The sequence below is a fragment of the Lynx canadensis genome, chromosome E2, assembly GCF_007474595.2.
Source record: "Lynx canadensis isolate LIC74 chromosome E2, mLynCan4.pri.v2, whole genome shotgun sequence".
Taxonomy (NCBI): domain Eukaryota; kingdom Metazoa; phylum Chordata; class Mammalia; order Carnivora; family Felidae; genus Lynx; species Lynx canadensis.
The window spans coordinates 12,932,480-12,958,152 of record NC_044317.1 but is presented as its reverse complement, the minus strand read 5'-3'; the positions used below and the strand labels follow the sequence as shown (position 1 = coordinate 12,958,152).

At 45.8% G+C, this 25,673-nt stretch overlaps 1 protein-coding gene across 3 annotated transcripts; it reads left to right on the top strand.

Moving 5' to 3' along the window:
- Positions 1–929: 929 nt before the first annotated feature.
- AARS1 (alanyl-tRNA synthetase 1) lies at positions 930–24,565 on the top strand. 3 transcript variants are annotated; one of them, XM_030298442.1, is made up of 21 exons: positions 930–992; positions 3,936–4,100; positions 7,740–7,928; positions 8,276–8,421; positions 10,864–11,055; positions 11,602–11,746; positions 12,109–12,254; positions 12,877–12,985; positions 13,141–13,291; positions 14,244–14,368; positions 14,800–14,944; positions 15,725–15,903; positions 17,018–17,131; positions 18,582–18,788; positions 19,315–19,499; positions 21,280–21,388; positions 22,099–22,212; positions 22,813–22,932; positions 23,048–23,134; positions 23,538–23,651; positions 24,040–24,565. In XM_030298442.1, the coding sequence occupies exons 2-21, from the start codon at positions 3,957–3,959 to the stop codon at positions 24,223–24,225; spliced, it is 2,907 nt and encodes a 968-aa protein (XP_030154302.1). In that variant the 5' UTR covers positions 930–992; positions 3,936–3,956; the 3' UTR covers positions 24,226–24,565. The 3 variants fall into 3 exon arrangements, with proteins under 3 accessions (XP_030154302.1, XP_032447242.1, XP_030154303.1); XM_032591351.1 differs by having other exon boundaries at positions 936–992; positions 6,219–7,928; XM_030298443.2 differs by having other exon boundaries at positions 985–1,340.
- Positions 24,566–25,673: the final 1,108 nt, after the last annotated feature.

The following is a 25,673-nucleotide window of genomic DNA, read 5'->3' as shown; positions in this document are numbered from 1 at the left end:
TTGACCTTCTTTTTGTATAGAATGCTCTTTTACATATAAAAGTAAAATATTTCTGCAATATCTTTAACCCAGTTAAGACCAGACCAGCAGCACAACTTTATTTATACTCATGTGTTTGGATATATGAGTTGATGGAAGTAATAGTGTAGTGGTTTAAGAGTATGGACTTTAGGGGCACCTGGCTGGCTCAGTGGGTAGAGCCTGACTCTTGATCTCAGGGTAGCTGAGTTCAGGCCCCACACTGGGCATAGAGCTTATTAAAAAAAAGAAGAAAAGAAAGAGTTAAACACATGTGAGTTTGGATCATAGTTCTGTAAGTTACTCTTCTGAGCAAACTTGGGCAAGGCAGTTACCTCATCTGTAAAGACGGATGCCAGTTGACCTGCCTCATATGTAGTTGAAAAATCAAGTGGAACAATCTGTGTGAAATACAATGCTTCACATATAAATATTTACTATTATTTTTCAAAGGCAAATTGAGGACCAGATACCAACTCAATCGTCCCTCTTCAAGTACTGAATCTTTCACACCAAATCCAAGAAGGTCTGACAAAGACAAGTGTAACCATGAGCACAACAAATCAGAATCTTTTAAGTCTGAAAACCATTCTACGACTAAAATGAACACAACAGAACTGTACAGCAAAAGCTGTGACCTCTACCAAACATGTCGCCCGTTACCCTTATTAACCAAGTCAACTATGAGGACTTTGCAAACGAAAATGTCGGCCTCCAGAAACCAGTCACGTGACGTACTCCATTCCCTTCTTTCCCCGCCATTGCATCAGCCGATTTAGAGCCGCCTTCCTGGAACCCGACTAATAAGCTGATTCGTGCTCGGGTTGATTGGCATGATGACTGACCAATAAGCGTCTCGCGTAGGTAAGCCATGGCGGGGCACTCTCCATGGGCGCGCTCTGATTGGGCAGGGCCGTGCGGGTTGCGGTCCGGCGTGGCTCCGGGCGGGTGTAGCTGCTCCTCTGCAGGAACAGGTAACCGCGAGCTCTGGGTGGTGGGCTCTGAGGGAGGAGTTAGGGGCGACGACCTTTGAGGGAAGCAGACGGACCTCGGACAGTTCTGAGGCGCCGCGAGAGCGGCTGGGTCCTGAGGCCTGAGAGCTCAGTTGCCCTAGCGGGTCTCTGGGCCAGGCCTCGCGAGGCCTCTGGAACCGGAGCCTGAGGTGGAGTCGGTGCAGGCAGCCGCCTGGCTACAGCGCAGCGGGAGAAAGGCCTCTTGTAGACCCCTGGAGCGCCGAGGGTGGAGTGGCCTCGGGTGGCCTTGCCGAGGACCAGGACCTTGGGAGGATCACGGTTGCCATTGACTACCCGCCCAAAGCTGAGGTTTTTTATGTCCCCCGGTTTTAATCCCCTAGGGGCGGGCGAGGATTTGGGGGTGGTAGTGAGGGTGGTCTGGATGGTTGGAATGCCTCTTGTGAGCCATTTCCTAATTTCTTAAAATTAGCTAAGTAGCTGATCCTGGTTCAGGTTCACCTGGAAGCACTTTCTATGCCCCATCATATTCAGCTATTACTTTGTCGGAGTCTGCATTTCCCGGTGTGCTTTAAGTTCACTAACAGTTTGCTGCTAAAGGATTATACCTAATCCTGAAGTACTTATTTAGCAACCATTGTACTAGATGTTGAGGATATACCCCTTTGGTGAGCAAAAATCAGTCATGATTCTCACAGAGGTGAAACTTCCAGCCCGTTAGGGACATGGACATGAAACAAGCAGCCCAATGCATGTGGAAGTTATGAAGGAAGACACCTGGAGCTACCAGAATAAAATAAGGAGAATCTGGTCAAGGAGAAGACTTTCTTAAATAAGTCTCTGCAATTGATATGCCAAAAATGAGGAAACAAGTAGGAAAATGGAAAGAGGAGTAGGGTAGACATAAAGAGCACATTGAAAGGTCCTGTGGCTGGAGCCTCAACCAAGGGCCAGTGTGATTTAAGGTACTCAAGACCTGTACAGCCCTGTTTGGAAGTGGAATCTGAGGACCATCCTTTTTGCTACCTCTGTATCTCATACAGCCTTCTAGTATATTTATACTGAATAAATAAATTTGTGATGGTGACACAGCTTTCTTTTTTTTTTTTTTTTTTTTTAGCAGTCTCAGCCTCCATAGAGCTTATTGTCAATATATTGGATCCTTACATCATTTTGCAGTTATTTCTGTATGTGACTGTCTCCCTGTTGAGGGCAGAGAGTCATTCTTCTCGATTCCCAGCACAGTGTGCATTTATGTAGGTTGAATGAGTGAGCAAAATGGAAAATTTATGTGTCCTTTGTAATTCAGTTTATTTACCTCAGGTAGCCCATTTAGAGAAGGAGCAATGAACATTCTGAAATTGTGCTGTTGCTCAATCAGAATTGGCACTGTACGTTCATGTTTGCCACCATTACGATTCAGTGAGAGCCGTGATGAGGAGGGACGAGGAAGAATATGGTGTGATAGAGTTTCTAAAAACCCTAGCCTTGACTCTCAGCATGGACATAAAAATCCTTATCTATGGGCGTTTTATTCAGCTCTTTGCCTCTTTCAGCCAGTGTTTCACCATCTTTTTGCCCAAAGGGCTTTTGTTTGAGTAATGAGTTGATTCAGTTGTGAATAAATCAGTTGAAATTGTGTTTATGCATAAATCTGAGTCACAGTCTCTTGTTCACCTTGTATGTCTTTATTTTTTATCATCCTTATACGAAGGAAGAAAGGCCTTTGTACTAAGTGACTTAAAGTAATAGCATCCATATTCCTATAGGGCTTTCCAGTGTACAAATTGCTTCCCAAATATAGGATGGCTTTTGAGTGTCACGATACCTGGGTGGAGTAGGCAGAGTAGATGCTACTTTTTTACAAAAAAGGAAACGAGTTGTGATAAAGTGACTTATTTAAGATTAGAGTTGCGTCTTGAATCCTAGAGAATTAGCTAATGTCAGTGAGATGGTTCCCATTTTTTTCCAGATGCCTAGTGCTGCATGGCCCTACAGCACTATGCCAGTGATTGGTACCCTCCACTAAGGGCTGTCACTTTTCCCTAACCTGCCTCTCAGAAAAATCATAATAGATGTGAAAGAGTTTTGAAATTGTAAAGTTGTTCTATTTCCCAGTTTCTCTTCTGATTCCCTTTCTTTTTCCACTGGCTCTGAGCTCCACTTCCTCAGTGTGGCTGCACCTTCCTCACTCCCTAGGAATCTAATAGGTGGGAAGGTCGCAATCTACCAGTTGTGCTGGGGGTGCTTAGGCTAGGTGGGGGTAGGTATAGTCCTACTTGCAGGCGGTCCCAGGTGTAGCCAGGCCCATCCCCAGGTCCACTGTGTTGCCACCAGCCTCCCCAAGATGGTCAGGCCAAACCCAGAGACCCTGGCTTTAGGGATAATAGGATTTTGCACGATTCTAGGCATGTAGATGAACAGAGCTGGAAGGATCCTTAGAGTTCATCTCATATGGACCCCGTTTTTTGTTGGTGAGGTAAAGTAACTCCCTTAAGGACTTGAAGCTAGGACTGGAACCCAGGTCTCTTGACCATTCCCCCAACCCCAGTGAGCTGCTCTGCTGGACCATAAACCATGACGTTTTTATTCTGATTTCCTAATTCCTGGCCTAGGCCATGGCAGACGTTTGGTGTAAATGAATACATGAAGAAAGCACTCATGCTCTACTTGACGTGTTGGTATATTGAACCTTTTGAGGTTGGCACAGAAAGGAAGAACACGTGGGCCTGTTGCCTGCTGCTGCAGCAAATTTTGTTTCGATGATGATTTTAGCCTTGGATGTTACAACATAGAGGTTTTAGGATCAAACAGCTTACCGGTAGGATCAAGCAGCTTACCGGTGTCCTGCTTTGACTTGGCCTGAGAAGCCAGGAATCTTGTGTAATGTCTGCTTATCTCTTAGTTTCATTTCTCCTAATTTTCCTTTATTTTTTCTTTGGTTAGTTCCATAGGGTTAGTTTCAAGATGGACTCAACTCTAACGGCAAGTGAAATACGGCAGCGATTTATAGATTTCTTTAAGAGAAACGAGCACACCTATGTTCACTCATCTGCCACCATCCCATTGGACGATCCCACTTTGCTCTTTGCCAATGCGGGCATGAACCAGGTAAGGGTTTTTTGCTTTTTCGTAACAGTTTATTTATTTACTTTTATTTTTATTAACAGTTGTTTATTTTCAAGAGACAGAAAGAGCGCAAGCAAGGGAGGGGCAGAGAGAGGGAGAGACAGAATCTGAAATAAGATGCAGGCTGTGAGCTGTCAGCACAGAGCCTGAAGTGGGGCTTGAACCCATGAACTGCGAGATTATGACCTGAGCCGAAGTTGGATGCTTAACAGACTGAGCCACCCAGGCGCCCCTGTTTTTTATTTATTTTTTAAATGTTTGTTAAAAAAAAAAAAAAAAGTTAGAGTGGGAGAGAGCCAAAGCATAAGAGACTCTTAAAAACTGAAAACAAACTGATGGTTGATGGGGGGTGGGAGGGAGAGGAGGGTGGGTGATGGGTATTGAGGAGGGCACCTTTTGGGATGAGCACTGGGTGTTGTATAGAAACCAATTTGACAATAAATTTCATACATTGAAAAATAAAAATAAAAAAAATAAAAAAATAAATGTTTGTTTATTTTTGAGAGAGACAGAGAGCCAGAGGGAGAGGGGCAGAGAGAGAGAGAAAGAGAGGGAGAGAGAGAATCCCATGTGGGCTCCATGCCGTGAGCATAGAGCCCAGTGTGCGGCTTGAACTCAAATACCATGAGATCATGAGCTTAACCCAAACCAAGAGTTGGACCCTTAATAGACTGAGCCACCCAGGCACCCCTATTTATTTTATATTTTTACAAAGAGAGAGCACATGCATGCAAGGGGAGGGGCAGAGGGAGAAGGAGAGAGAGAATCTTAAGCCCTAACTCTGGGCTCAATCTCATGACTGTGAGACCATGACCTGAGCCAAAATCAAGAGTTGAAGTCTCAACTGACTGAGCCACTGAGACGCCCTCACTTTATTTATATTTTTAAGTAAGCTCAATGCCCAACATGGGACTTGATCTCCTGACCCCGAGATCAAGAATCACATGCTTTACGGACTGAGCCAGCCAGGCGCCCCTAGTCTGTAAAGTCTTGCTTTTATTTTCTGCTAAGGAAAAAGCTGGGTTTTATTAGTCATTGGTTAGGTTAATCTTGCTGAGCTCTGAAGAGACTTTTTAACTCAGCTATTGTCATTCTCCTTCAATCCTCCATTATCCTTGTTTTTTTTTTTTTTTTTAATGAGTTCTTCAGGATTCTTTCAAAGCTTTGCATTCATTCCCATTCTGAACCATGCAGCTTTACTGATTTTTTAAAAACTCTTTCTTGAAGCTGCTGCCACTGATGCCAGTTTAGATCCACTGCTGAAGAAACTATTAGTAGGGTTTATGTTTGGGGCAATTGAACTATAAAATGTAAAAGATAATTTGAAAGCTTTATTGTGATGTTGAAAACTGTTTACCAGGCTGATTATGGAAGTGGATTCAGGTTAGATAGTGCTCTCAGGGTTTTCCTTTGGTGGTTCTTTTGGAGCCCTGCTTAACGCAGTGTACCCACTGGCCCTTAGAATGTGTCTCACTCTGGGTAAAGGATAATTGACATTTTCTTTTCTTTCTGGTCTCTTTCCTGGCATGGAAAATTAGAGGCAATGGGAACATTTTCCATCTTGTATAACGTTAACTATGAAATTATACAGGTTTTCAATTATATGTGTAAATCTTTTGTATACACTTGGGATGGGGGCACTGATTTTATGTGGACTTGCAAGGTGATTGGTTTTCTGGAACACTGGAGAGGTTCTTTTCTACTCAGGCATTCCTAGGCATGGATTTTGTCTTCTCCCACATGTGCTGACTATACTTGGGAGAAGAACCATGAGAGTTCAGTGTTTCTAAATGTTCTATGAATAACAGTAATTATTCCCCTCTTTGTAGCACTTACTATATGCCAGGCACTGATCTGTGTCTTTTATGTATGTTGACTAATTTGATCCTCACTCTGTACTGAAGCACTCACAGCTCAAGTAAATAGCCCAAGCTGACATAGCTGGTATGTGCTGGAGTGTGGATTTGAGCCTAGGTAGTCATTTGCTTAACTTTTGTGCTGTACTGTCTCTTAATCAGAGATATCTTAATGGTTGTTTTGCTTCTTTTTTTCTTTATAATATTTTGAAACAGTATTTATTATATATCTTCCCTTTTTCAGGTACTAGACTGGGTGCTGGATATACAAAGATAAGTAATAATAGTTATTGTTTTTAAGAAGTTCATGGTCTGGGAGCACCTGGGTGGCTCAGTCTATGTGTCTGACTTCAGCTCAGGTCATGATCTCACAGACGATGAGTTTAAGCCCTGTGTTGGGCCCTGCGCTGACAGCTCAGAGCCTGGAGCCTGCTTCGGATTCTGTGTCTCCCTCTCTCTCTGCCCTTCCCCCACTCATGCTCTGTCTCTCAAAAATAAATAAACATTTAAAAAAAAAAAAAAAGGAGTTCATGGTCTAGTTCAGAACTGTCTAATGGAATTTTCTGCAGTGATAGTAATGTTCTATATTTGGGCTGCCCAATATGGTAGCCACTAGTCATACATGATTATTTGTTTAGATTTTTAATTAATTAATTTATTTTTAAAAGTAATCTCTACACCCAGCGTGGGACTCGAACTTACAACCCTAATATCAGGAGTTGCATGTTCCTCCGACTGAGCCATCCAGGCGCCCCCATGCATGATTATTGAGTTAGTGTGACCGAAGAACAGATTTTTTTTGTTTTTAAAAATTCTAATTAGTTTCTAATTATTTCATTTTAATTAATGTAAGTTTACAAGTAACAAGTGACTAGTGGTTACCAAATTGGACAGGTCTAGTGGGAAAATAAAACTAAGTCACATAACAATGATACATCAAATTGTAACTTGATAAATATTAAGGGCAAATAATATCTTATGTCTGAACATCCAGTCATTCATTAAATGTGCTGATTTTACTCCCTTAATAGGTCTCCATTTTTTTCTCCCTTATCACCTTTACTATTGAGCCAGCACATCACTTTGTACTCTTCTATTTTTCTTCTTTTTTCTTTTTATTCAATGTTATTTTAGAGAGAGAGAAGGAGAGGGGCAGAGGGAGAGAGAGAGAATCTTAAGCAGGCTCCACGCTTAGTGTGCAGCCTGATGCAGGTCTCAGTCCCACCCCATGACCCTGGGATTGTGACCTGAGCTGAAATCAAGAGTCTGATGCTCAACCAACTGAGCCACACAGGCTCGCTGACTTTTTTTTTAAAAGTAAGCTGTATGCCCAATGTGGGGCTTGAACGGGGAAGATGAAGAGTCGCTCACTCTACCAACTAAGCCAGCCCAACACCCCCAGCACATCACTTTTAGAATAAGTTCTTCCAGAAAGATGTAAGTCCTGACCACCAGAGACTTGTGAGGAAGCACGGGTTTCCCTACATCAGCCTCTGGCTGTTATCACACACCCAGAAGGCCTTTCCCTTGTGCAGGTGGTGTTACTGGCAGTGGTTGGGACCGTTAGAGAACTAGGACAGGGACAAGCTGCTTCAAGATCAGCTGCCTCTATCGCAGCCCTGTCAGGCTACCTGCCTCAGAATTTTCCCTATTCCAGGCTAATTAAATTACAAGCTGAACAGTTCATGTGTGGTTTCTTCCTGCCAGCCTGATAGAGCTGCAGCTCCTTAAAGGTTGAAATGTTCCCCTTGTTTTTTTTTTTTAGTTCAAACCCATCTTTCTGAACACTATTGACCCATCTCACCCGATGGCAAAGCTGAGCAGAGCTGCCAATACCCAGAAATGCATCCGGGCTGGGGGCAAACACAATGATCTCGATGATGTGGGCAAGGATGTCTATCATCACACCTTCTTTGAGATGTTGGGCTCCTGGTCTTTTGGAGATTATTTCAAGGTAAGCTCAAAAAGGAGATCAGTTTGGGGTTTTGAGTAAAATGGTCATTTCCATTGAAGGAAATTGGTTCTAATTTTGCTTGTTTTAAGATATGAAGTATCATTGTCCAGGGGATTCAGGAGTGAAGGGCATTTATTAATACTAAGACTTCCTGGAAGCAGTGCCTATCATTTGATTTCAATTTACATTTGGATGTCTCCTATAAATTGATCCAGAATTTGGCTGTGTTTACAGTGAAGGTGTTGTAGTTTTATATTTGTGTTCCTAAGGATCTGGACTTTCCCTACTCATATTAAATGGATTTTGGTTTGGCCACATGACACATACTTCTTTTTGTTATTTTGTAGGAATTGGCGTGTAAGATGGCTCTGGAGCTTCTCACCCAAGAGTTTGGCATTCCAGTTGAAAGACTTTACGTTACTTACTTTGGTGGGGATGAAGCTGCCGGCTTAGAACCAGACCTGGAGTGCAAACAGATCTGGCAAAACTTGGGGTAGGAATGCATCTCACATGTTGAGGGTGTGGAGGAATAAAGTGATTCCTGACTCAGTGCCAGAGACGGGTCTTAGGTCTTGGAGTGCATTGCCTTTTCCAGTTTTGGGCTGTGCAATTTGAGGGGGAGTGGGGAGTGACTGGGAGCAATTCTCCTTTGGTGCATTCATCGCTTCTTACTAGATTTACTTGATCATTCCAGTGTTCAAAGCCTGTATATATAAGTCTCTCATTGTTTTGCTTTTTATATATTTTTAGAAATTGTGCATATAGTGCATATGTTGTAAAAATTCACACTACAGTACATAGAAATGTGAAAAATAGGAAATAGAAGATCCTTAAGATTAATCAGTGTTAATAGTTTGATGCCCCATGTATATAGTCTTCCAGGCATTTTTTTGTATTTCTGTCACCCTGTGTATATGTGTGTGTTTTTTTCAACATACTGGTTTTCTTCATATGAAACATGTTATTTCTTATGGAAATGGAATGGACTCAAACAGATCGAGGACAAAGGAAGTTTGTTTGTTTTAAGTTTATTTATTGGTTTTGAGAGAGAGAGCACAGAAGGGGCAGAGAGAGGGAGGGAGAGAGAAAGAATCCCAAGCAGGCTCTGAACCATCAGCTTGGAGCCTTATGTGAGGCTCGAACTCATGACCTGTGAGATCATGACCTGAGCTGAAGTCAGACACTTAACTGATTGAGCCACCCAGGTGCCTGGGTTGTTTTATTTTTTTTTCCCCCTTTAATGTAATATAATTCTAAAGAAAAATCATGGAGCATGAAAGTTGATGCGACAGATGAGCAGTATGTATTCTATGCTTCGAACTTAATAGGACTTATGAAGTGCAGCATCAAGAGGAATCTGAAAATGGGGTGACATACCTCCTGTAGATAGCTGGCATGCCTATGTCTTTGTCTCATTTTTTTATTCTTTTACTTTAAGTCTTAAAAAAGAGGCATAGCTTTTTACCACGCTTAACTAGTGCCACTTCTCTGTTTCATTCATTCTGTCATTTATTAACTAATTACTTTTACTCTACGTATGTTATTCCAACCCAGCTTCCCCTGGTACTTGGTCTGAAATCCCTACTTGGTTAGACACTATGTTGTAAGTGTACTTGGGACATTTTGGGCAGTAATGCATGGGAACCTTACATACTACTCTTGACTTTGGAGTCCTGTTTTGCTTGGCTTGTGTATGTCCAGACTCTGTTTGTCAAGCAAGCACAGTCATTTTTTTTTTTTTTTTTTTTAAGGAGGCTTCATGCCCAGTGCAGAGACCAGTGCAGGGCTTGAACTCACGACCCTGAGATCATGACCTGAGCTGAGATCAAGAGTCGGACGCTTAACGAACTGAGCCACCCAGGCACCCCTGCAAGCACAATCTCTTTTGAGTGCACTGTTATCTAGCGGCTCTCAGTGGAGTCCAATATTTTAGAAATATTTTGATCTTATTAAATTCTTTCGGTATCATCTTAGGGTGAAAGACTTGACTACGTTGGGGCCTAGAGAAATGGCTTGAAATACTCAACAGGGTTTTTTGTTTTGTTTTCTCAGCAGGGTTTTATTTTTTTTTTAATTTTTTTTTTCAACGTTTATTTATTTTTGGGACAGAGAGAGACAGAGCATGAACGGGGGAGGGGCAGAGAGAGAGGGAGACACAGAATCGGAAACAGGCTCCGGGCTCTGAGCCATCAGCCCAGAGCCCGACGCGGGGCTCGAACTCACGGACCGTGAGATCGTGACCTGGCTGAAGTCGGACGCCTAACCGACTGCGCCATCCAGGCGCCCCTCAGCAGGGTTTTAATGTGTTTTTTTTTTTTTTAATTTTTTAATGTTTATTATTTATTTTTGAGAGAGAGACAGAGCACGGCCAGGGAAGGGGCAGAGAGAGAGAGGGAGACACAGAATCCGAAGCAGACTCCAGGCTCTGAGCTGTCAGCACAGAACCCGATGTGGGTCTCAAACCCACAAACCATGAGATCATGACCTGAGCTGAAGTCGGACGCTTAACTGACTGAGCCACCCAGGTGCCCCGGTGTTTTCATGCTTATAGTAACTGTCATACAGGAAAGTCATTTCAGTTTTTAAAACAAAGGAACATTTGCAAAGAAAAGATTTGCTTAAATTCTGATCGTATTCAGCATGGATGTTTTCATTTTTATGTGTTCCTTTCTATGCTTTATCCATACCTCTGCTTATTTTTATGTGGTTATGATGGCAGCCTATGTGTATTTTGTATTCTATTGTAGTCACTCTTGAGAAGAGTCATGTTCTGCATCTTCAGGCTCAGCCTTAGTAATTGCCAAAGAGTGGGCCTTTTTTTTTTTTTTTTTTTTTTTTTTATTGAAACGCGTAAGGTCTTTTGATGGTGGGTGCAAGTCTGGGCAGAATCCTTGTCATTGGTTGTAACTGTGTTTGTCTTCACCACTCTGCACAGGCTGGATGACTCCAAAATCCTGCCTGGCAACATGAAGGATAACTTCTGGGAGATGGGTGACACAGGCCCCTGTGGTCCGTGCAGTGAGATCCACTATGACCGGATTGGTGGTCGGGATGCTGCACACCTCGTCAACCAAGATGACCCCAATGTGCTGGAGATTTGGAACCTTGTGTTCATCCAGTATAACAGGTGGCCTTGGGGTCCTGGACTGTATCTGCTAATAGCAGCACCTTTCCTCAAGCCAAATAGAGAAAGAGGAACTTGGAGCACAAGGCTGTCTTCTCATCCTCGTCTTTGGGGACAGTGGAGTGGAGCTAAAGCAGGCACTAAAGGCATCAGGAGAGCCTGATGACTTTATTTATTTATTTAGATTTTATTTCTCAGGTTTTCCCTCTGATCTCTGAGACAGAGCAGAGATCTAATCTTTTATAAACTAGTTTTATTCCACATAGTACCTGCTTAAGGACTGACTATTCCTGTAATGTTATTTTTTGTGGTAATTTGCACTGCTGTGTTAAAGCTCATTTCCTTGAAGCTCACCTTACTCTGTAATAGACCCCTGATTACTTCTTCCCTTTTTCCCTCTACTCCCCTCCTCCCACCAAACCAGGCAGAGGAAAGTGGCAAATAGTCCCAGCCTGCAATCTGTGCTTTCTGTAAATGAGTTTTAGCCAGCAGGGAGGGGTGACACCCCAGAGTGCTTGTTTCAACTTCCTTTTTCTCTGGATCGTGCAGGGAAACCGATGGCATTTTGAAACCTCTTCCCAAGAAAAGCATTGACACGGGGATGGGCCTGGAGCGACTGGTGTCTGTGCTGCAAAATAAGATGTCCAACTATGACACTGACCTTTTTGTTCCTTACTTTGAGGCCATTCAGAAGGTACTGGTCCTGTCGCAAACATTGCAAACTTCCCCGGAGGCTGGACTGTTAGGCTGGACAGTTAGCAGTACTGCCAGAGATAAAATAATCATGTGCTTTACCAGCTAAGGGTCCCTGTGACCACCTGCCAACTTAATCATTAATCACCTGAGGCTCTAAGCACCAGGTGGTGTAGTTTGTTGAGTGCAGGGGCCTGGCTGGAGGCTCTTTACTCTTGCTGTGACCTTTCTTGGTGTTATAAAGTCTGGCAAGAGGGCCAGCCTTTTTCTTAATGCCCACTCAGTGTTCTCAGAACCTTCTGGCTCAAGGCAGTGCCAGAAGCGCTGCTTCCTAATGAGCTGCCTCCTGGTTTTTACCTGTAGGGCACAGGTGCCCGGCCATACACTGGGAAGGTTGGTGCTGATGATGCCGATGGGATCGATATGGCCTATCGGGTCCTGGCTGACCACGCCCGGACCATCACCGTGGCACTGGCGGATGGTGGTCGACCTGACAACACAGGGCGGGGGTGAGTGAATTACACATGTGACAGGGTTAGGACTGCCACTGTGAGTTTGATGACTCCCTATGAAACTGAAAGCCGTACTTTATTATTGTTTTCTTTGTCATTTCGGTAGTTGGAGGGGTCCCTTTATGTTTTTTATGGATTAAGAGAGCTCCGGCTCAACATTACAGAGTTGCCACTATATTAAATCTTTGGTGCTAAGTACAAGATGTGGTCAAGATTGTATTTCAGGCTGTCTGATAGGATATTGGCAGGGTGGGATGGGGTAGGTATTGATTGGCCCTGGACAGCTTTATTATTGACAGGGAGGACTTGGAATTGTGGGCATCAGCCATCTGGGTTGTACTTGCCTCCATTTCTGGGTCAGCAGAATGTGGTAGAAAAACAAACTGGGGTTACCCCAGGTCACCCTTAATGCATATTTGTGGGTATATTCCTGAGTTTTCTGCTGGACTGTGTTAATGACCTTGGCACATAAAAGAAGCAGTCTTAGAATAAAACAAAGTCTCTGGAAAAGAAAGACAAAAAGCTGGTCATGTTGCTTTGGATAGAATTCCAAAAGCTCCGTTACAAAATGCTTAGCTGGGAAGGTTGTCTAGAGGAGATGGGCTTCTGCCTCTTACAGGTATGTGTTGAGACGAATTCTCCGCCGGGCTGTTCGATATTCCCACGAGAAACTCAACGCCAGCAGGGGTTTCTTTGCCACATTAGTAGATGTTGTTGTCCAGTCCTTGGTAGGTATATCTCCCTGCTTACCTCTTTTCTCCTAATGCACACAGCTTAGAGGGATGGGGTGAGAAATCATATACTGCTAATGAGAGTTTTTAGGGGGGGTCATAGAATGGTCTCTGTCTTTCTTGTGCCCACATCTCTGTTTCCTCTTTTCCAGGGGGATGCATTTCCTGAGCTAAAGAAGGACCCAGATATGGTGAAGGACATCATTAATGAAGAGGAAGTGCAATTTCTCAAGACTCTTAGCAGAGGGCGTCGTATCTTGGACAGGAAAATTCAGAGCCTGGGAGACTGTAAAACCATTCCTGGTAAGGACCAGTTTGTTCCTTTTTTCATCCAGCCTGGTTCATCTTTCCAGAAGAGGCAAGCCCTTTTTCACAAATGACAGTGGAGTCTGTGTCTCCAAGGGCTGTGGATAGCTTGATAACGCTGCTTTTGGTATAAAATGGTGTTTACAGTAAAATTGTAAAAGTATTATGTTATTGTGGCAAAGTATTTAAAGAACACAGAAGTAAAAAATGAGGATTCTTTTTCCTAAACTCATTTTTCACAAGTAACGATTCTTAAGAGTTGTATAACTATTCAGAGCTTTTATCTGTTCGCATACAAACGTATGTAGGGGTGTGTGTGTTTTCCAGCAAAAATGGGAACGTATGGTATATACTGTTTTGCAACTTGCTTTGTGTTTTACTAGACTGGAAAATTAATTCAAAAAAACTTTATTTTTTTCACTTTTTATTTCAGTGTAATGGACAAGGGGAAAGCCTGATGAATTTCCACAAACTGAATACACTTGTGTTCAGATTAAGAAACAGAACTTTTACTAGGAGACCTCTTGTGGTTCCTCCAGGTCAATTCTGAAAGATTTGATGGATTTTCTGACAAGTGCACAGAACCAATACTAACTTGCCTTGTCTCCAATTCTTCTGTCACTGCCAGCATCCTTTGAGAAGGGCTTGGGATGAAAAGGAAGAGGCTATGTCGTTTTTTTTTTCTTTTTATTTTTTTTATGTTTAGTTATTTGAGAGAGAAAGAACACATGCGTGTGCACTCATCCACAGGGGAGGGGTTAGAGAGAGAGGGAGACAGAGAATCCCAAGCTGGCTCCATGCTGTTAGCACAGAGCATGACTCCGGGCTTAAACTCACAAAGCTCGAGATCATGACCTGAGCCGAAATGAAGAGTTGGACGCTGAATCAACTGAGCTACCCAGGTGCCTCTGTCTGCATCATTCTTACACAATTCTTTTGTGTTGTGCAGGGGACACTGCGTGGCTCCTCTATGACACCTATGGCTTTCCAGTGGATCTCACTGGATTGATTGCTGAAGAGAAGGGCCTGGTGGTAGATATGGATGGATTTGAAGAGGAGAGGAAACTGGCCCAGGTAAAGAACTTGGGGAGTGAGCAGAAAACCCAGCACGAAACAAGGCAGGACTTGGCTGCAAAGCAAACAAGGGTTCCTTCCATTAAAGTCTTTTGAAAGTCTGTTTTTCCCAAGACCACTGTGTGTCAAGTAGGGGCTCTCCAGCCCAGGGGGATATTTGGTAGTGATGTATGAAGACAGTTTTTGGTTTTTGCAACTGAGGGTGGGATGGTACCAGTGTCAGGTGGGTAGAGATCAGGGATGCCGCTCAACATCGTACAGTGGACAGCCCCCCAGAGCAAAGAATTCCCTGGCTCCAAGTGTCGGTAGTGCCGAGATTGAAAAACTCTCTTCTGGAGCTTTATATTGAGCATAGTTTAGCGATTTTTGAGTCCTTCAGAATTCTTTTTTTCCACATTAAGGTAACTTCTGTCTCTTTCTCATACTGGTAGCTGAAATCACAGGGCAAGGGAGCTGGTGCGGAAGATCTCATTATGCTGGACATTTATGCTATTGAAGAGCTCAGGGAGAAGGGTCTGGAAGCAACAGATGATTCCCCGAAGTATAATTACCATTCGGATTCCAGTGGGAGCTATGGTATGTTACTCTGCTTACTGTGCTTACCTCGGGTAGCTTTTGAGAGAGGTCTCCATCCAGATTAGGAACCGAGGATATCTATTGTGGCCTCTCCTGTCATGCTGTGTAGTCCTGCTCTGTGATTTTATACTAGAGTCCCTTGGCGATTAATTTTCTCTTTATTTTGGAATAATTATAGATTCATAGGGAGTTGTGAAAACATTTACAGGGACAGTCCTTGTCCCCTGTACCCAGTTTCCCCTAATTGTAACACCCTGCAGAAAACCAGGAAATGGCCACTGATACAGCCTTCAGTGGCTGTTGAATTTTGCATCAGGACAGTGGCATTCTAAAGTTAAGAAATCAAAAGAAATAAACAGGTAATACATAGTTCCTCTTTTTTGCTCCAGCAGAGATAACCTAAATGTATCCAGGCAAGCCCACAAAATGAATACATTTTTTGTGAATTGACCTTGGGAGTAGGGGACTTATTACTACTCCTAAATACTTACCAGACTTGCTAGGTTTCTGCTCAGTAGCTCAGAGTTAGAGTGACCAGAACTATCAAAGTTTTACCTGGGAACTCCTCAGTCCCAGTTACCTATTCCCTGTGACAGTGGGTCACCCTACTGAGTGTTACATTCCCTGGTGTGAAGCCCTTTTGTGGAGTCTAATGGGCTTGCATGTAAAATAAAATTAGACACTTAGGACTTAAGGAGAGCTTGAGAAATAGAATCGAGCAAAAGCCAGCTAAGAGCATGTGAATGAAGTCATTGACCCTGTTTTCCCCTTTCTGTGCAGCATTTGAGAGTGCAGTGGCTACAGTGATGGCTCTGCGCAGGGATAAGATGTTCGTGGAAGAAGTGTCCACGGGCCAGGAGTGTGGAGTGGTGCTGGACAAGACCTGTTTCTATGCTGAGCAAGGAGGGCAGATCTATGATGAAGGCTACCTGGTGAAGGTTGAGGACAGCAGCGAAGATGTGAGCAAGCAGTTCTTCCTTGTCAGCCAGAAAGGGGAATCCAACAGAGGGCTGGGCCTGGACGCAGTGTTGCTTTTCTGGCTCCTCATAATCCTGGCATTGCGGAGCAGACATGACCAGTCTTTGAGTTGCAGTCCGTTGTCAGTGTCTCTGAAGCTGAGGCAGCTGCCTCTCGTACCACTGACCTCATTGCCATTAGGTCCCCTCTTAGCAGGATCCCTGCAATTAGGCTGCTTCGTTGATACTGGGTCCTCCCAGCTTTCCTCGTGAATAAGAAGAGGGCAGACATCTTGCAGAAACCTTGGCATCTAGCTCTGCCAGTGCAGACTCTGTGATCTTGGATGAGTTTCCTAGTCTCATGGGCTTGAAGTTCCTTATGATGGCTTTAAATTCTCTAAGATGCTCCTAAAGGGAACGTCTATGTATCTGTGAATATATATGCATATATATGCACATATATAAAGTGGTCTGTATATTTAATGGTAAATATAAGTACTGTTAAACCTTAAAAACAAAACCATTATTTTACCAGGAAAAGTGAGTTTATTGGGGAATAGCAGAGAATGGCAACTTGGGACATGCAAGCTGTGGCAAAACCATAGGCAAGTCCAACAAACAAAGAGGAACTGATATTTTATAGACAAGAAGGAGGAAGAAGTTGGAAGCGGTTGTTTAAAGGAAAGTCCATGAGAGAAAATCACAAATTTGGCGTGTTGATGGTTTCTCACTGGCAGAGTTGCAGGGGAGTTGATTTCTTGCAGGAGATGCAGTGTGCATCTTTGCTTGTTAGGGCCTGTAATTGATGGTTCTTTCCTGTTGAGGATGCCCAGTTGGGTCTGTAATTGACAGTTCTTTCTGAAATTGATTACTGCTCCTGATCCTAGCTCCCTGGCTCCACTTTAATGAGGTTTCTCCTTATTAGTTTTTGGTGTATAATAATAGCGCATGTGTATATGTACAATAAGTACAACGGTATTAATGGTGCAACATGTGTATAATGGTATATACACACTAGTAAGGAGGGTCTTAGAGAATGTGTGTATAGCATGTACTATATATAAAAATATATAAGATTTGGATTTATTTGCTTACTGGTCTCCTGGACTGCTTTTAGAAAACAGAGTTTACAGTGAAGAATGCTCAGGTGCGAGGAGGGTATGTGCTGCACATCGGGACCATCTACGGCAGCCTGAGAGTGGGGGACCAGGTCCGGCTGTTTATTGATGAGGTGAGTTGTGTTATGCTAGTTGGCACTAGACCTGATTAGTAATCCTGTTCCTTTTTTTTTTTTTTTTTAATTTAAATTTCAGCTTTATTGAGGTACAGTTGACATACAAAATTCTAAGATATTAAAGTGTACATCACTTTAATGGTGATTTAATGGTGATTTGATACACATTATGAAAAGTATTCATCTCCTTTTGCTTTAAATTGGTCTATCATTATTGTTACTCCTAAGTGAAATTGTAAGTAGATTATTATAAATCGGGTACAGGAGTATATTTTATGACGGGTGCAGCAGCAAGTTATTAAATGTGTATGTTCCCAAGTCAGGTGACAGTGATTTTTATTTTATTTATTTCTTATTTTAGAGACAGGGAGAGCAGTGTGAGCAGGGGAGATGGGCAGACGGGGAGAGAGAGAATCTTAGCGGCCTCCATGCTCAGTGTAGAGCCCATTGTGGAGCTTGATCCCATGACCTGAGGATCATGATCTGAGCTGAAATCAAGAGTCAGAGGCTCAGTTGAATCACCCAGGCACCCCTGATTTTATTTATTTTAATTTTATATATTTATTTTAAGTAACCTCTGTACCCAGCGTGGGGCTCGAACGTCCAACTCTGAGATCAAAAGTCGAATGCTCTTCTGACTGAGCCAGCCAGGCACCCCAGATGACAGTGATATTAGTTGAGACTTACAGACTTGTTTCATGGATTGCCTTTCTCCAGATTAACCTCAAATACTTCTTCAGGATCCTGAAATTCTGTATTAATTAGGAAATAGGTTTTGTTTGTGTGACAGAGCTCCAAAATAACAGTAGATTAAAACAAGATAGAAATGTGTTTCTCACCTCAAAGTCCAAGCTGATATAGAGGCTCCGCCCCACAAAATCATGGAGCCCAGCTATTCCTTGCTTGTTTGTCTATCATCATTCCTGGGATGTTGCTCTTGATTTCATAGTCCAAGAAGGTAGCCATCAGATCCATTTCTAGGCTAGGAGTTGGCAAACTTTTTGTGTAAGGTTCCAGATAGTAAGTAATTTGGGTTTTGTGAGCCATATGGTCTCAATCACAACTATATACTTACAATATTGTAGCATAAAAGCACCAGAGACAATATGTAACCACATGGGAGTGGCTCTGTTCCAGTAAACCTATTTGTAAAAATGAACAACAGGCTAGATTTGGCCCACAGGCCGTAATTTACCAACTCTTGTTCTAGACAGTGGGAAAGAGCAAGGGGAGGGCATGTTCCTTCCCTTTAAGGGTGTGCATCATACCTGCTTACAACCCACTGACCGGAATTTATTCATATGGCCACAATTAACTGCAAGGGAGGCTGGGAAATGTAGCTCTTATTCTGGGCAGCCATGTGTCCACCTAAAAATTCGAGTAGTCGGGAAGGAGAGAGCAGGTATGACTAGCACACCTCTCCACCAGCTGCCTCTGCCCTTCACAGCCCCGACGGAGGCCCATCATGAGCAACCACACAGCTACTCACATCCTGAACTTCGCCCTGCGCTCTGTGCTCGGGGAAGCTGACCAGAGAGGCTCCCTGGTTGCTCCTGACCGCCTTCGGTTTGACTTCACTGCCAAAGGAGCCATGTCCACCCAGCAGATCAAGGAGGCTGAAGAGATTGCTAATGGGATGATTGAGGCAGCCAAGGTAGGTGTGTGTAAGCTCTTGGGTCGTGAGCCTTGCTTCTTCCCTCACTTTCCCTCCGTGGAACCTTCTCAGCAGTACAGATGCCCTTCCTCTATTGTACATACCCTGCCAAGCATGCACATTTGTTTGAAGCAGTGATTGTCAGCCACACTGGGTGTAGGGGCAGTAGTGGTATCCTGCAGAGCAGCCTTAGGGCCCCTGGGGAGGGGGCAGAGGGAGGTTTTTGCTCCACCCCCTCCTTGGGACAATCAGAGCTCTTCTGGTTTTGTCTCCTTCATATGTAGTGCATCCATGTAAGATTTGGTTCACAGTTGAGCAAAATAACTGGAAATTCCCATTTTGATCCCCTTGACTTTACATGTAGTGCCTTGTATCAGCAGGCTCAGGGCACGTGATGGGTAGAGCCAGGATTAGACTCCCAGAATCTTGCCTGCAAGACCACAAGGCCACACTTTCCCTGCCACTGCCTGCTGCACCTCCAGAGAAGATCTTTTCCCAGCTTTTTTCTGTCTTCTTTCCATGGCAGCCTGTCTACACCCAGGATTGTCCCCTGGCAGCAGCTAAAGCCATCCAGGGCCTGCGGGCTGTGTTTGATGAAACCTATCCTGACCCTGTGCGAGTCGTCTCCATTGGGGTCCCAGTGTCCGAGCTGTTGGATGACCCCTCTGGTCCTGCTGGCTCACTCACTTCTGTTGAGTTCTGTGGGGGAACGTGAGTACATCAGGGGGAGCAGTGGATGGACTCACTTTTGGTTAATTTGGTGCTACCCTTGGAGGATGTGAGTAATAGGCTAGACCCACTCTCATTTTTCTAAGGTTGGCATGAAGTTCTCAGAAATGTACTTGCCAAACAGCACTCCCAAGAAGCTTAGTATCTTGTGCCCCTGTCAAACCCCTTGGTGTCTGATGTTGACATTTGCTGGGTTTGTGATGAAATATTCTTCCTAGGCTGGGGAAAAGCATTATCTTAACACTTATAGTTGCTTGCTCTTGTGTCCTGGGCTGATCCTGACAATGTGGCCTATGAATTCAGGATTCACGAAGGCCATGGAGCGGTCACTACATTCCCCAGCTGGTCCTACCTCTTCTCCACCGCTGGGCCTTCACTTAGCTTCCTTGGCCAGCTTGAGCAGCATCTGGGGGTTAACCCCATTGTCTCAGGGCCCCTGAGTCAGGCTCTGCAGCACACCCAGCTCAGGTTGGCTTGGGAGAGCCACTTGTTTGTTCCAACTTGCAGTCCTCTGTAGCCCTTGGGGTCATTTTGGGATGGTGTGGTGGCCTGGGAAGCTCCTGCTTGCACAGGAATCTTGTTGAGAAGAACATTCTTAAGGTCATGATGGAGCCCATCCCGGGCCTCCTGCTAGCCTCAGGCAGGTAGGGAACAGGTAAGCGTATGGAGGAAGGGGTAGGGATTTGGGGCACCACATTCCTGGCCCTCCTCTGCCCAGCTGAATCAGGCTTTCAGATGAGTCCCACTCTGCTTTAATGCCTCCTTAGACATTCTTTGGAGCACAGAAAACTGCGTGCAAAGCCTTTATACCACTCTCTCAGAATGACTGAAAGTTCATGAGCTCAGAGTTTGAAGTTCTCTGAGCAATTGGGGAATAAAACCTATTTACGGCAGGGTCGGGTGGGGGGTGGGTGGCACCTGGATGGCTCAGTCGGTTAAGCGTCCAGCTTCGGCTTAGGTCATGATATCACGGTTTGTGAGTTCAAGCCCTGCATAGGGCTCTGTGCTGATAGCTCAGAGCCTGGAGCTGCTTCAGATTCTGTGTCTCCCTCTCTGTCCCTCCCTGCCTCGCGTTCTCTCTGAGATTTTAAAGGTAATCCTCCAATATTCTCAGCTAGTGGCAGGGATTGAAGAATATAGTTTATGTTCCAAAGAGGACCAAAAATAATGAATGTAGAGCCTGCCAGCAGTAGCATTGTGTTGGGTGTTAGGGATTACAAAGCACTTTTGTTTGATTTCCTTTGATTTTCATTGTAGTCCTTTGAGGGAGAATTATCCCCCGTTTTACTTAATGTATTTTTAAAAAAATGTTTGTTTATTTTTGAGAGAGAAAGAGCACAAGCAGGGGAAGAGCAGAGAGAGAGGAAGACAGGACTTGAAGCGGGCTCTGTGCGGACAGCAGAGAGCCCAGTGTGGGGCTTGAACTCACGAACTGTGAGATCATGACCTGAGCTGTAGTTGGACGTTTAACCGACTGAGCCACCCAGGAGCCCCAGAATTATCCCCATTTTATACATGAGAAAACTGAAGCTCAGAAAGGTGGTGTTTTGCTCAGTGTCGGAGTGCTCTTAGCCCCAGACTTTCCTGGGCTTCCTGTCTGAGCCATACCCTGAAGTCAACTTGAAGGGCCTCTTCCCACTGTCCCCTCGAGGGAGGTTCCCTGGGACCTCAAAGACCTCAGGTCCTCACCAAGGGCAGATGTGGTAAGGACCGGGGTGCATGGGCTTTTTTGTCACCACGGACTTTATGTTCTGCCATTCAGGCACCTGCAGAATTCGAGTCACGCAGGAGCTTTTGTGATTGTGAGTGAAGAAGCTATTGCCAAGGGCATCCGGAGGATTGTTGCCGTCACAGGTGCGGAAGCCCAGAAGGTGAGCACATCAGGCTGGTTCGTGGCTTATTCATGGCTGGTTTGTGGCCTACAAGGTAGGAAGAGCCCAGTCTGTGAATTAGGTAGCTGGTTTTGTAGCTGCTGCATTCAGAATTGGAAGTACAATGCTACCCCCCAAATGTCCTCTGGTTACTCCTATCTGGCAGAAGAAAGCCACCACCACACGAGACTTCCTAGCTATGTTGTGTTTGATCTTTAAAAATATATGTGAATTCTGCTATTTGCTCCATAGCATATCTGTGTCTAGAAGGGTAAACCATGATTTTGCTGTGGCTTCCAGTGCCCCCAGCCACTTCCTGCCATCTCCCTAAGGGTACGTGCCTAGTTTGAGATGCACTGTGTACAGGGATAGTGGCCCTGGGGGTGGGGCTGTAGCTGGTGCCTGATGTGTGCTGAAGCTTGAGGATTGATCATTTCATTGGGGTGAGAAGGCCTCCTAACTCAGGAGTTCTTGTTTATCTCCTGAGCCTGAGTTAGTGCAGCCTTTCTGCTGGTCAGACCGGTGAGGAGGGTGCTCTTTTCTGGGGTACAAGGCTGCCAACACATGCTCCTTGGAGGACAAGAAACTTCTGGTGTCCTGGGGATGTGATGTTCCATAGCCTGCCATCAGTTGCCACAGTTGTTTCGAGACAAGAGTGAAGCTGAAAGTTACCTGACTGGGAGTTTACAACTCCGATTGTCTCTGTGCAGGCCCTCAGGAAGGCGGAGAGCTTGAAGAAATCTCTCTCTGTCATGGAAGCCAAAGTGAAGGCCCAGACTGCGCCAAATAAGGATGTGCAGAGGGAGATCGCTGACCTTGGTGAGGTAGGTGCGGCCTCCCTCCTCAGGCCCTGCTCAGTGCCAAGTGCTAGGCCAGATAAATCACACACTCCCTGAAGAACTCTCAGATCCTGGTTCCAGTGGCCCTTTGAACTGACTGCTGTTATCTGGCAGCCTTACAAAGGGGACTCCATGGATCCTAGCCTGTGGACCCCTGGCATCTGCTTGCTTCCCCCATTGCCGATGGCAGAGCCCGTTCCAAGCATGAGTGGGCAGCAGTGTTGAGGGAGTTGGGGGAGTGGGTACCCACTATTTCCAGGTCTCCTCATGTCTGTTAATAGGTGGGGGCTTCCTGTGAGCCCATTATAGGCTGTATTCACTGCTTGGTAGGGACCAGCGCTTATAGGGGGTCCCAGCCCTCCTTATCTGCCTCTTTCTCTCTTGCCCTACTTGTTACATCTGCCGTAGTTGCTCATAAAGTGACTGGTCTTAAGGCCAGTGGATACCTTTTTGTTTTTTGTTTTCACTCTCTTCCTGGATAGTAGTCAGGGAAGACTTTGGTGTTGAAAGACAGAAGGGTGAGATGGACTTGGGCCTCACATCCTAGTGGTCCAGGTCCCAGTGGTGTTCTGGTTCTCGTTCCAGGCCCTGGCCACCGTAGTCATCCCCCAGTGGCAGAAGGACGAATTCCGGGAGAATCTCAAATCCCTGAAGAAGATCATGGATGACCTGGACCGGGCTAGCAAAGCCGATGTCCAGAAGCGAGTGAGTCCCACAGTGCTGGTGGCTGAAGGGAGCCAGGAGGATTCACCCAGCAAAGACTGTGCAGACCGCTGTCTGGGCCTTTGACCTCAGGCCTCTCTTCTGGACTTCCTTACAGGTGTTGGAGAAGACAAAGCAGCTCATTGACAGCAACCCCAACCAACCCCTTGTCATCTTGGAGATGGAGAACGGCGCCTCAGCCAAGGCAACGCAGGGGCTGGGACTGCACGTGCTGCCCTGTGCCTGTCCACTACTTGTCTCTTCTTGGGGCCTCAGCCCTCTGGTGGCTGGAGTCTGAGCTTTGTGGCTCTGAGTGGAGTGGTTGTCTGACAGCCTGCTCTCTGGGATTGAGGTTAGGCTGAGCCATGGAGAGACCTGGTGGCTGTGGAGCTACAGCTCCTGAGATGGAAGGCAAACCTCAGAGCCAGAGATGTGGGCAGGGCCTTGTTCTTGGGGCCTTCTCCGTGAGTCTCCCGGGACTAGCACCTGCTCTTAGAGGGGGTAGCAGTCGGGGGTGCTCTGAAAACTGACCTCCACAGGCTCGCTGCCCTGTGGAGAGCGTGGCTCCCCTTCCCGAGGCCACGGCCTGACAGCAGGTTTCCCCACAGGCCCTGAATGAAGCCTTGAAGCTTTTCAAGACACATTCCCCTCAGACATCTGCCATGCTCTTCACCGTGGATAATGAAGCTGGCAAGATCACGTGCTTGTGTCAAGTCCCCCAGGTCAGCACACCCTGCAGCCCTGTGCTGTTTGTCGTGGTATTGGTAGCTTTTCTGAGGAAGCTTGCTTCTTAGAGTTGTTTGCCAAGACCCTTGTGTGTGGGTGCAACCAGTTAGAAAAGGCCATTCTCCTGGCCACCTGTTTGTCACCTCCTCCAGCACCGCTACCCTCAGGCCTTGTCCTAGGGGCTGTGTGTAACTGTGCTGATACCCGGCTTTGCGCTCTGCGTGCCTCATCCTGGCTGCGGGCTGGTCTCCATCGGTAGCAGCACCCAGGCAGGTGGGAGTGGGTGTCTGTGGCTCCCCCATCCTTTTTATTTTTGTCCCTTCTCCATGTCTCCCTCAGTCTCATCCTCTGTCCTGACTCCCACTTTTCCTTTTTGTCTTCCAGAATGCAGCCAACAGGGGCCTGAAAGCCAGCGAGTGGGTACAGCAGGTGTCAGGCCTGATGGATGGCAAAGGTGGTGGCAAAGATGTGTCTGCTCAGGCCACAGGCAAGAATGTGGGCTGCCTGCAGGAGGCATTGCAACTGGCCACTTCCTTTGCCCAGCTCCGCCTGGGAGATGTGAAGAACTGAGTGGTAGGGGCAGCTTCCACTGGGAAGCATCCTTCCCTCACCCGATGCATCCGTCCAGCCAGCTCTCCATCTGCCACGAGGACATGTGAATCTGCCCTCCTAACCCAGCACTAACTGGAACTCACCTGGGAGCTGGCCCGTGACTCAGTGCCCACGTTATGTTTCTCCCCTGAGCCCTACACACCAGCGCCATCTGTGTAAAACCACTACCCCGGGATTGCTATTTATCATTGTCATGCTCGTGTCTGTAGACAGAGTTCTTTGTAGGCCTGAGGTTGTGGGTCTACAGGGAGGAATCATTTTTGCTGCAGAGAATAAAAGGACCATGTGCAATACTTGATGATGCCATGTGATCTCTTAACCCCCACCTTCCCCTGTGTAACAGCCTGTGGCTCCTTGGGTATCTATCGAATAAATGCTGTGCCTCCACCTGGCTTCTGGTTGTGGTCCTCACCAAGTCCAGCTCCAGACCCCTGAAATTTGGGAATGGCCCAAATTTGGGATTACCTGAAGACACTTGTGGAGGTGGCCCATAGAACGTGGGGCTGGAGGGTGAGATGGAGAAAGGCATTAGTCATTCAGTAGAAGATGGGCCATGGGGTTACTGGAAGCAGTTCATAGGAGAAGCTCTCCATTTCCTAGGCCTGTGTCCCTCCCTTTTGATGTTGAGTCGTGGGGTGTGAGATCAGAGGTGTTCTCTAGTACAGGAGGTATTTAGGGTACGTCACTTGCCTACCACCACCTCTTTGACCCATCATTCTTGGTTTCCTGACCCAAAGGTATACAGTGAGGATTGGGACCTGCCCTGGTCCTGAATCTCTTCACTCAGGTCTGAGGATAGCTGGGTTTGGAAAGTGTGCCGGGGAGGTTATGGGTGCTGCTTGCTTGTGCTGGCTCTGGCTGATTTCATGTCCTTGGGGTACAAGAGGTGGCCCTGGGCCCCAGGTTCACTCTCAGTCCTGCTGGTGCAGGAGAAGGAGGAAAGCAGGCCTATGCTGGGAGAAGCAGCAGAAGCTAGCTGTCACGGCCTGGGGGCGAGAAGCTGTCCTAGCCTGGAAGGTGAGAGAAGCACACGGAGGGTGCAGAGGACCCCTAGGGATACAAAGCGTTTACACAAACCAGTGCAGGAGAGGCTGTTCCATTCATCAACAAGTATTACTCCAGGTAGGGTACTGAAGGTGGCAGGAATGACCAAGACAAAAGACAAGAATCATTTTGGGGCAAGGCAGTGGGGAATATGTGTGAGATAGTCACACAAATAAGCACAAAATTAAAATAACTATAACTTGCACAAGTGAAAGGACAAAGACCTATGCCCTGGGATTGCCCTGGCCCTAGAGGCTAGAGGTCAGCCAGGCCGGCCCAGGTCTCACTTCTGCAGGCCTGCCCCGTCGCGCCATCTATTCATCCATTCACCCCTCAAGATCCAGGTATCCTTGTTGCGGTCC

What these genes read in the sequence shown, in the direction of transcription:
- AARS1 (XM_030298442.1), top strand. Translation starts at nt 3,957, where the DNA reads ATGGACTCAACTCTAACGGCAAGTGAAATACGGCAGCGATTTATAGAT. An exon ending in GTTGAGTTCTGTGGGGGAAC is followed by an intron (nt 19,500 to 21,279) that starts GTGAGTACATCA and finishes TCTGCCATTCAG; the next exon opens with GCACCTGCAGAATTCGAGTC. An exon ending in GCTTGTGTCAAGTCCCCCAG is followed by an intron (nt 23,652 to 24,039) that starts GTCAGCACACCC and finishes TTTGTCTTCCAG; the next exon opens with AATGCAGCCAACAGGGGCCT.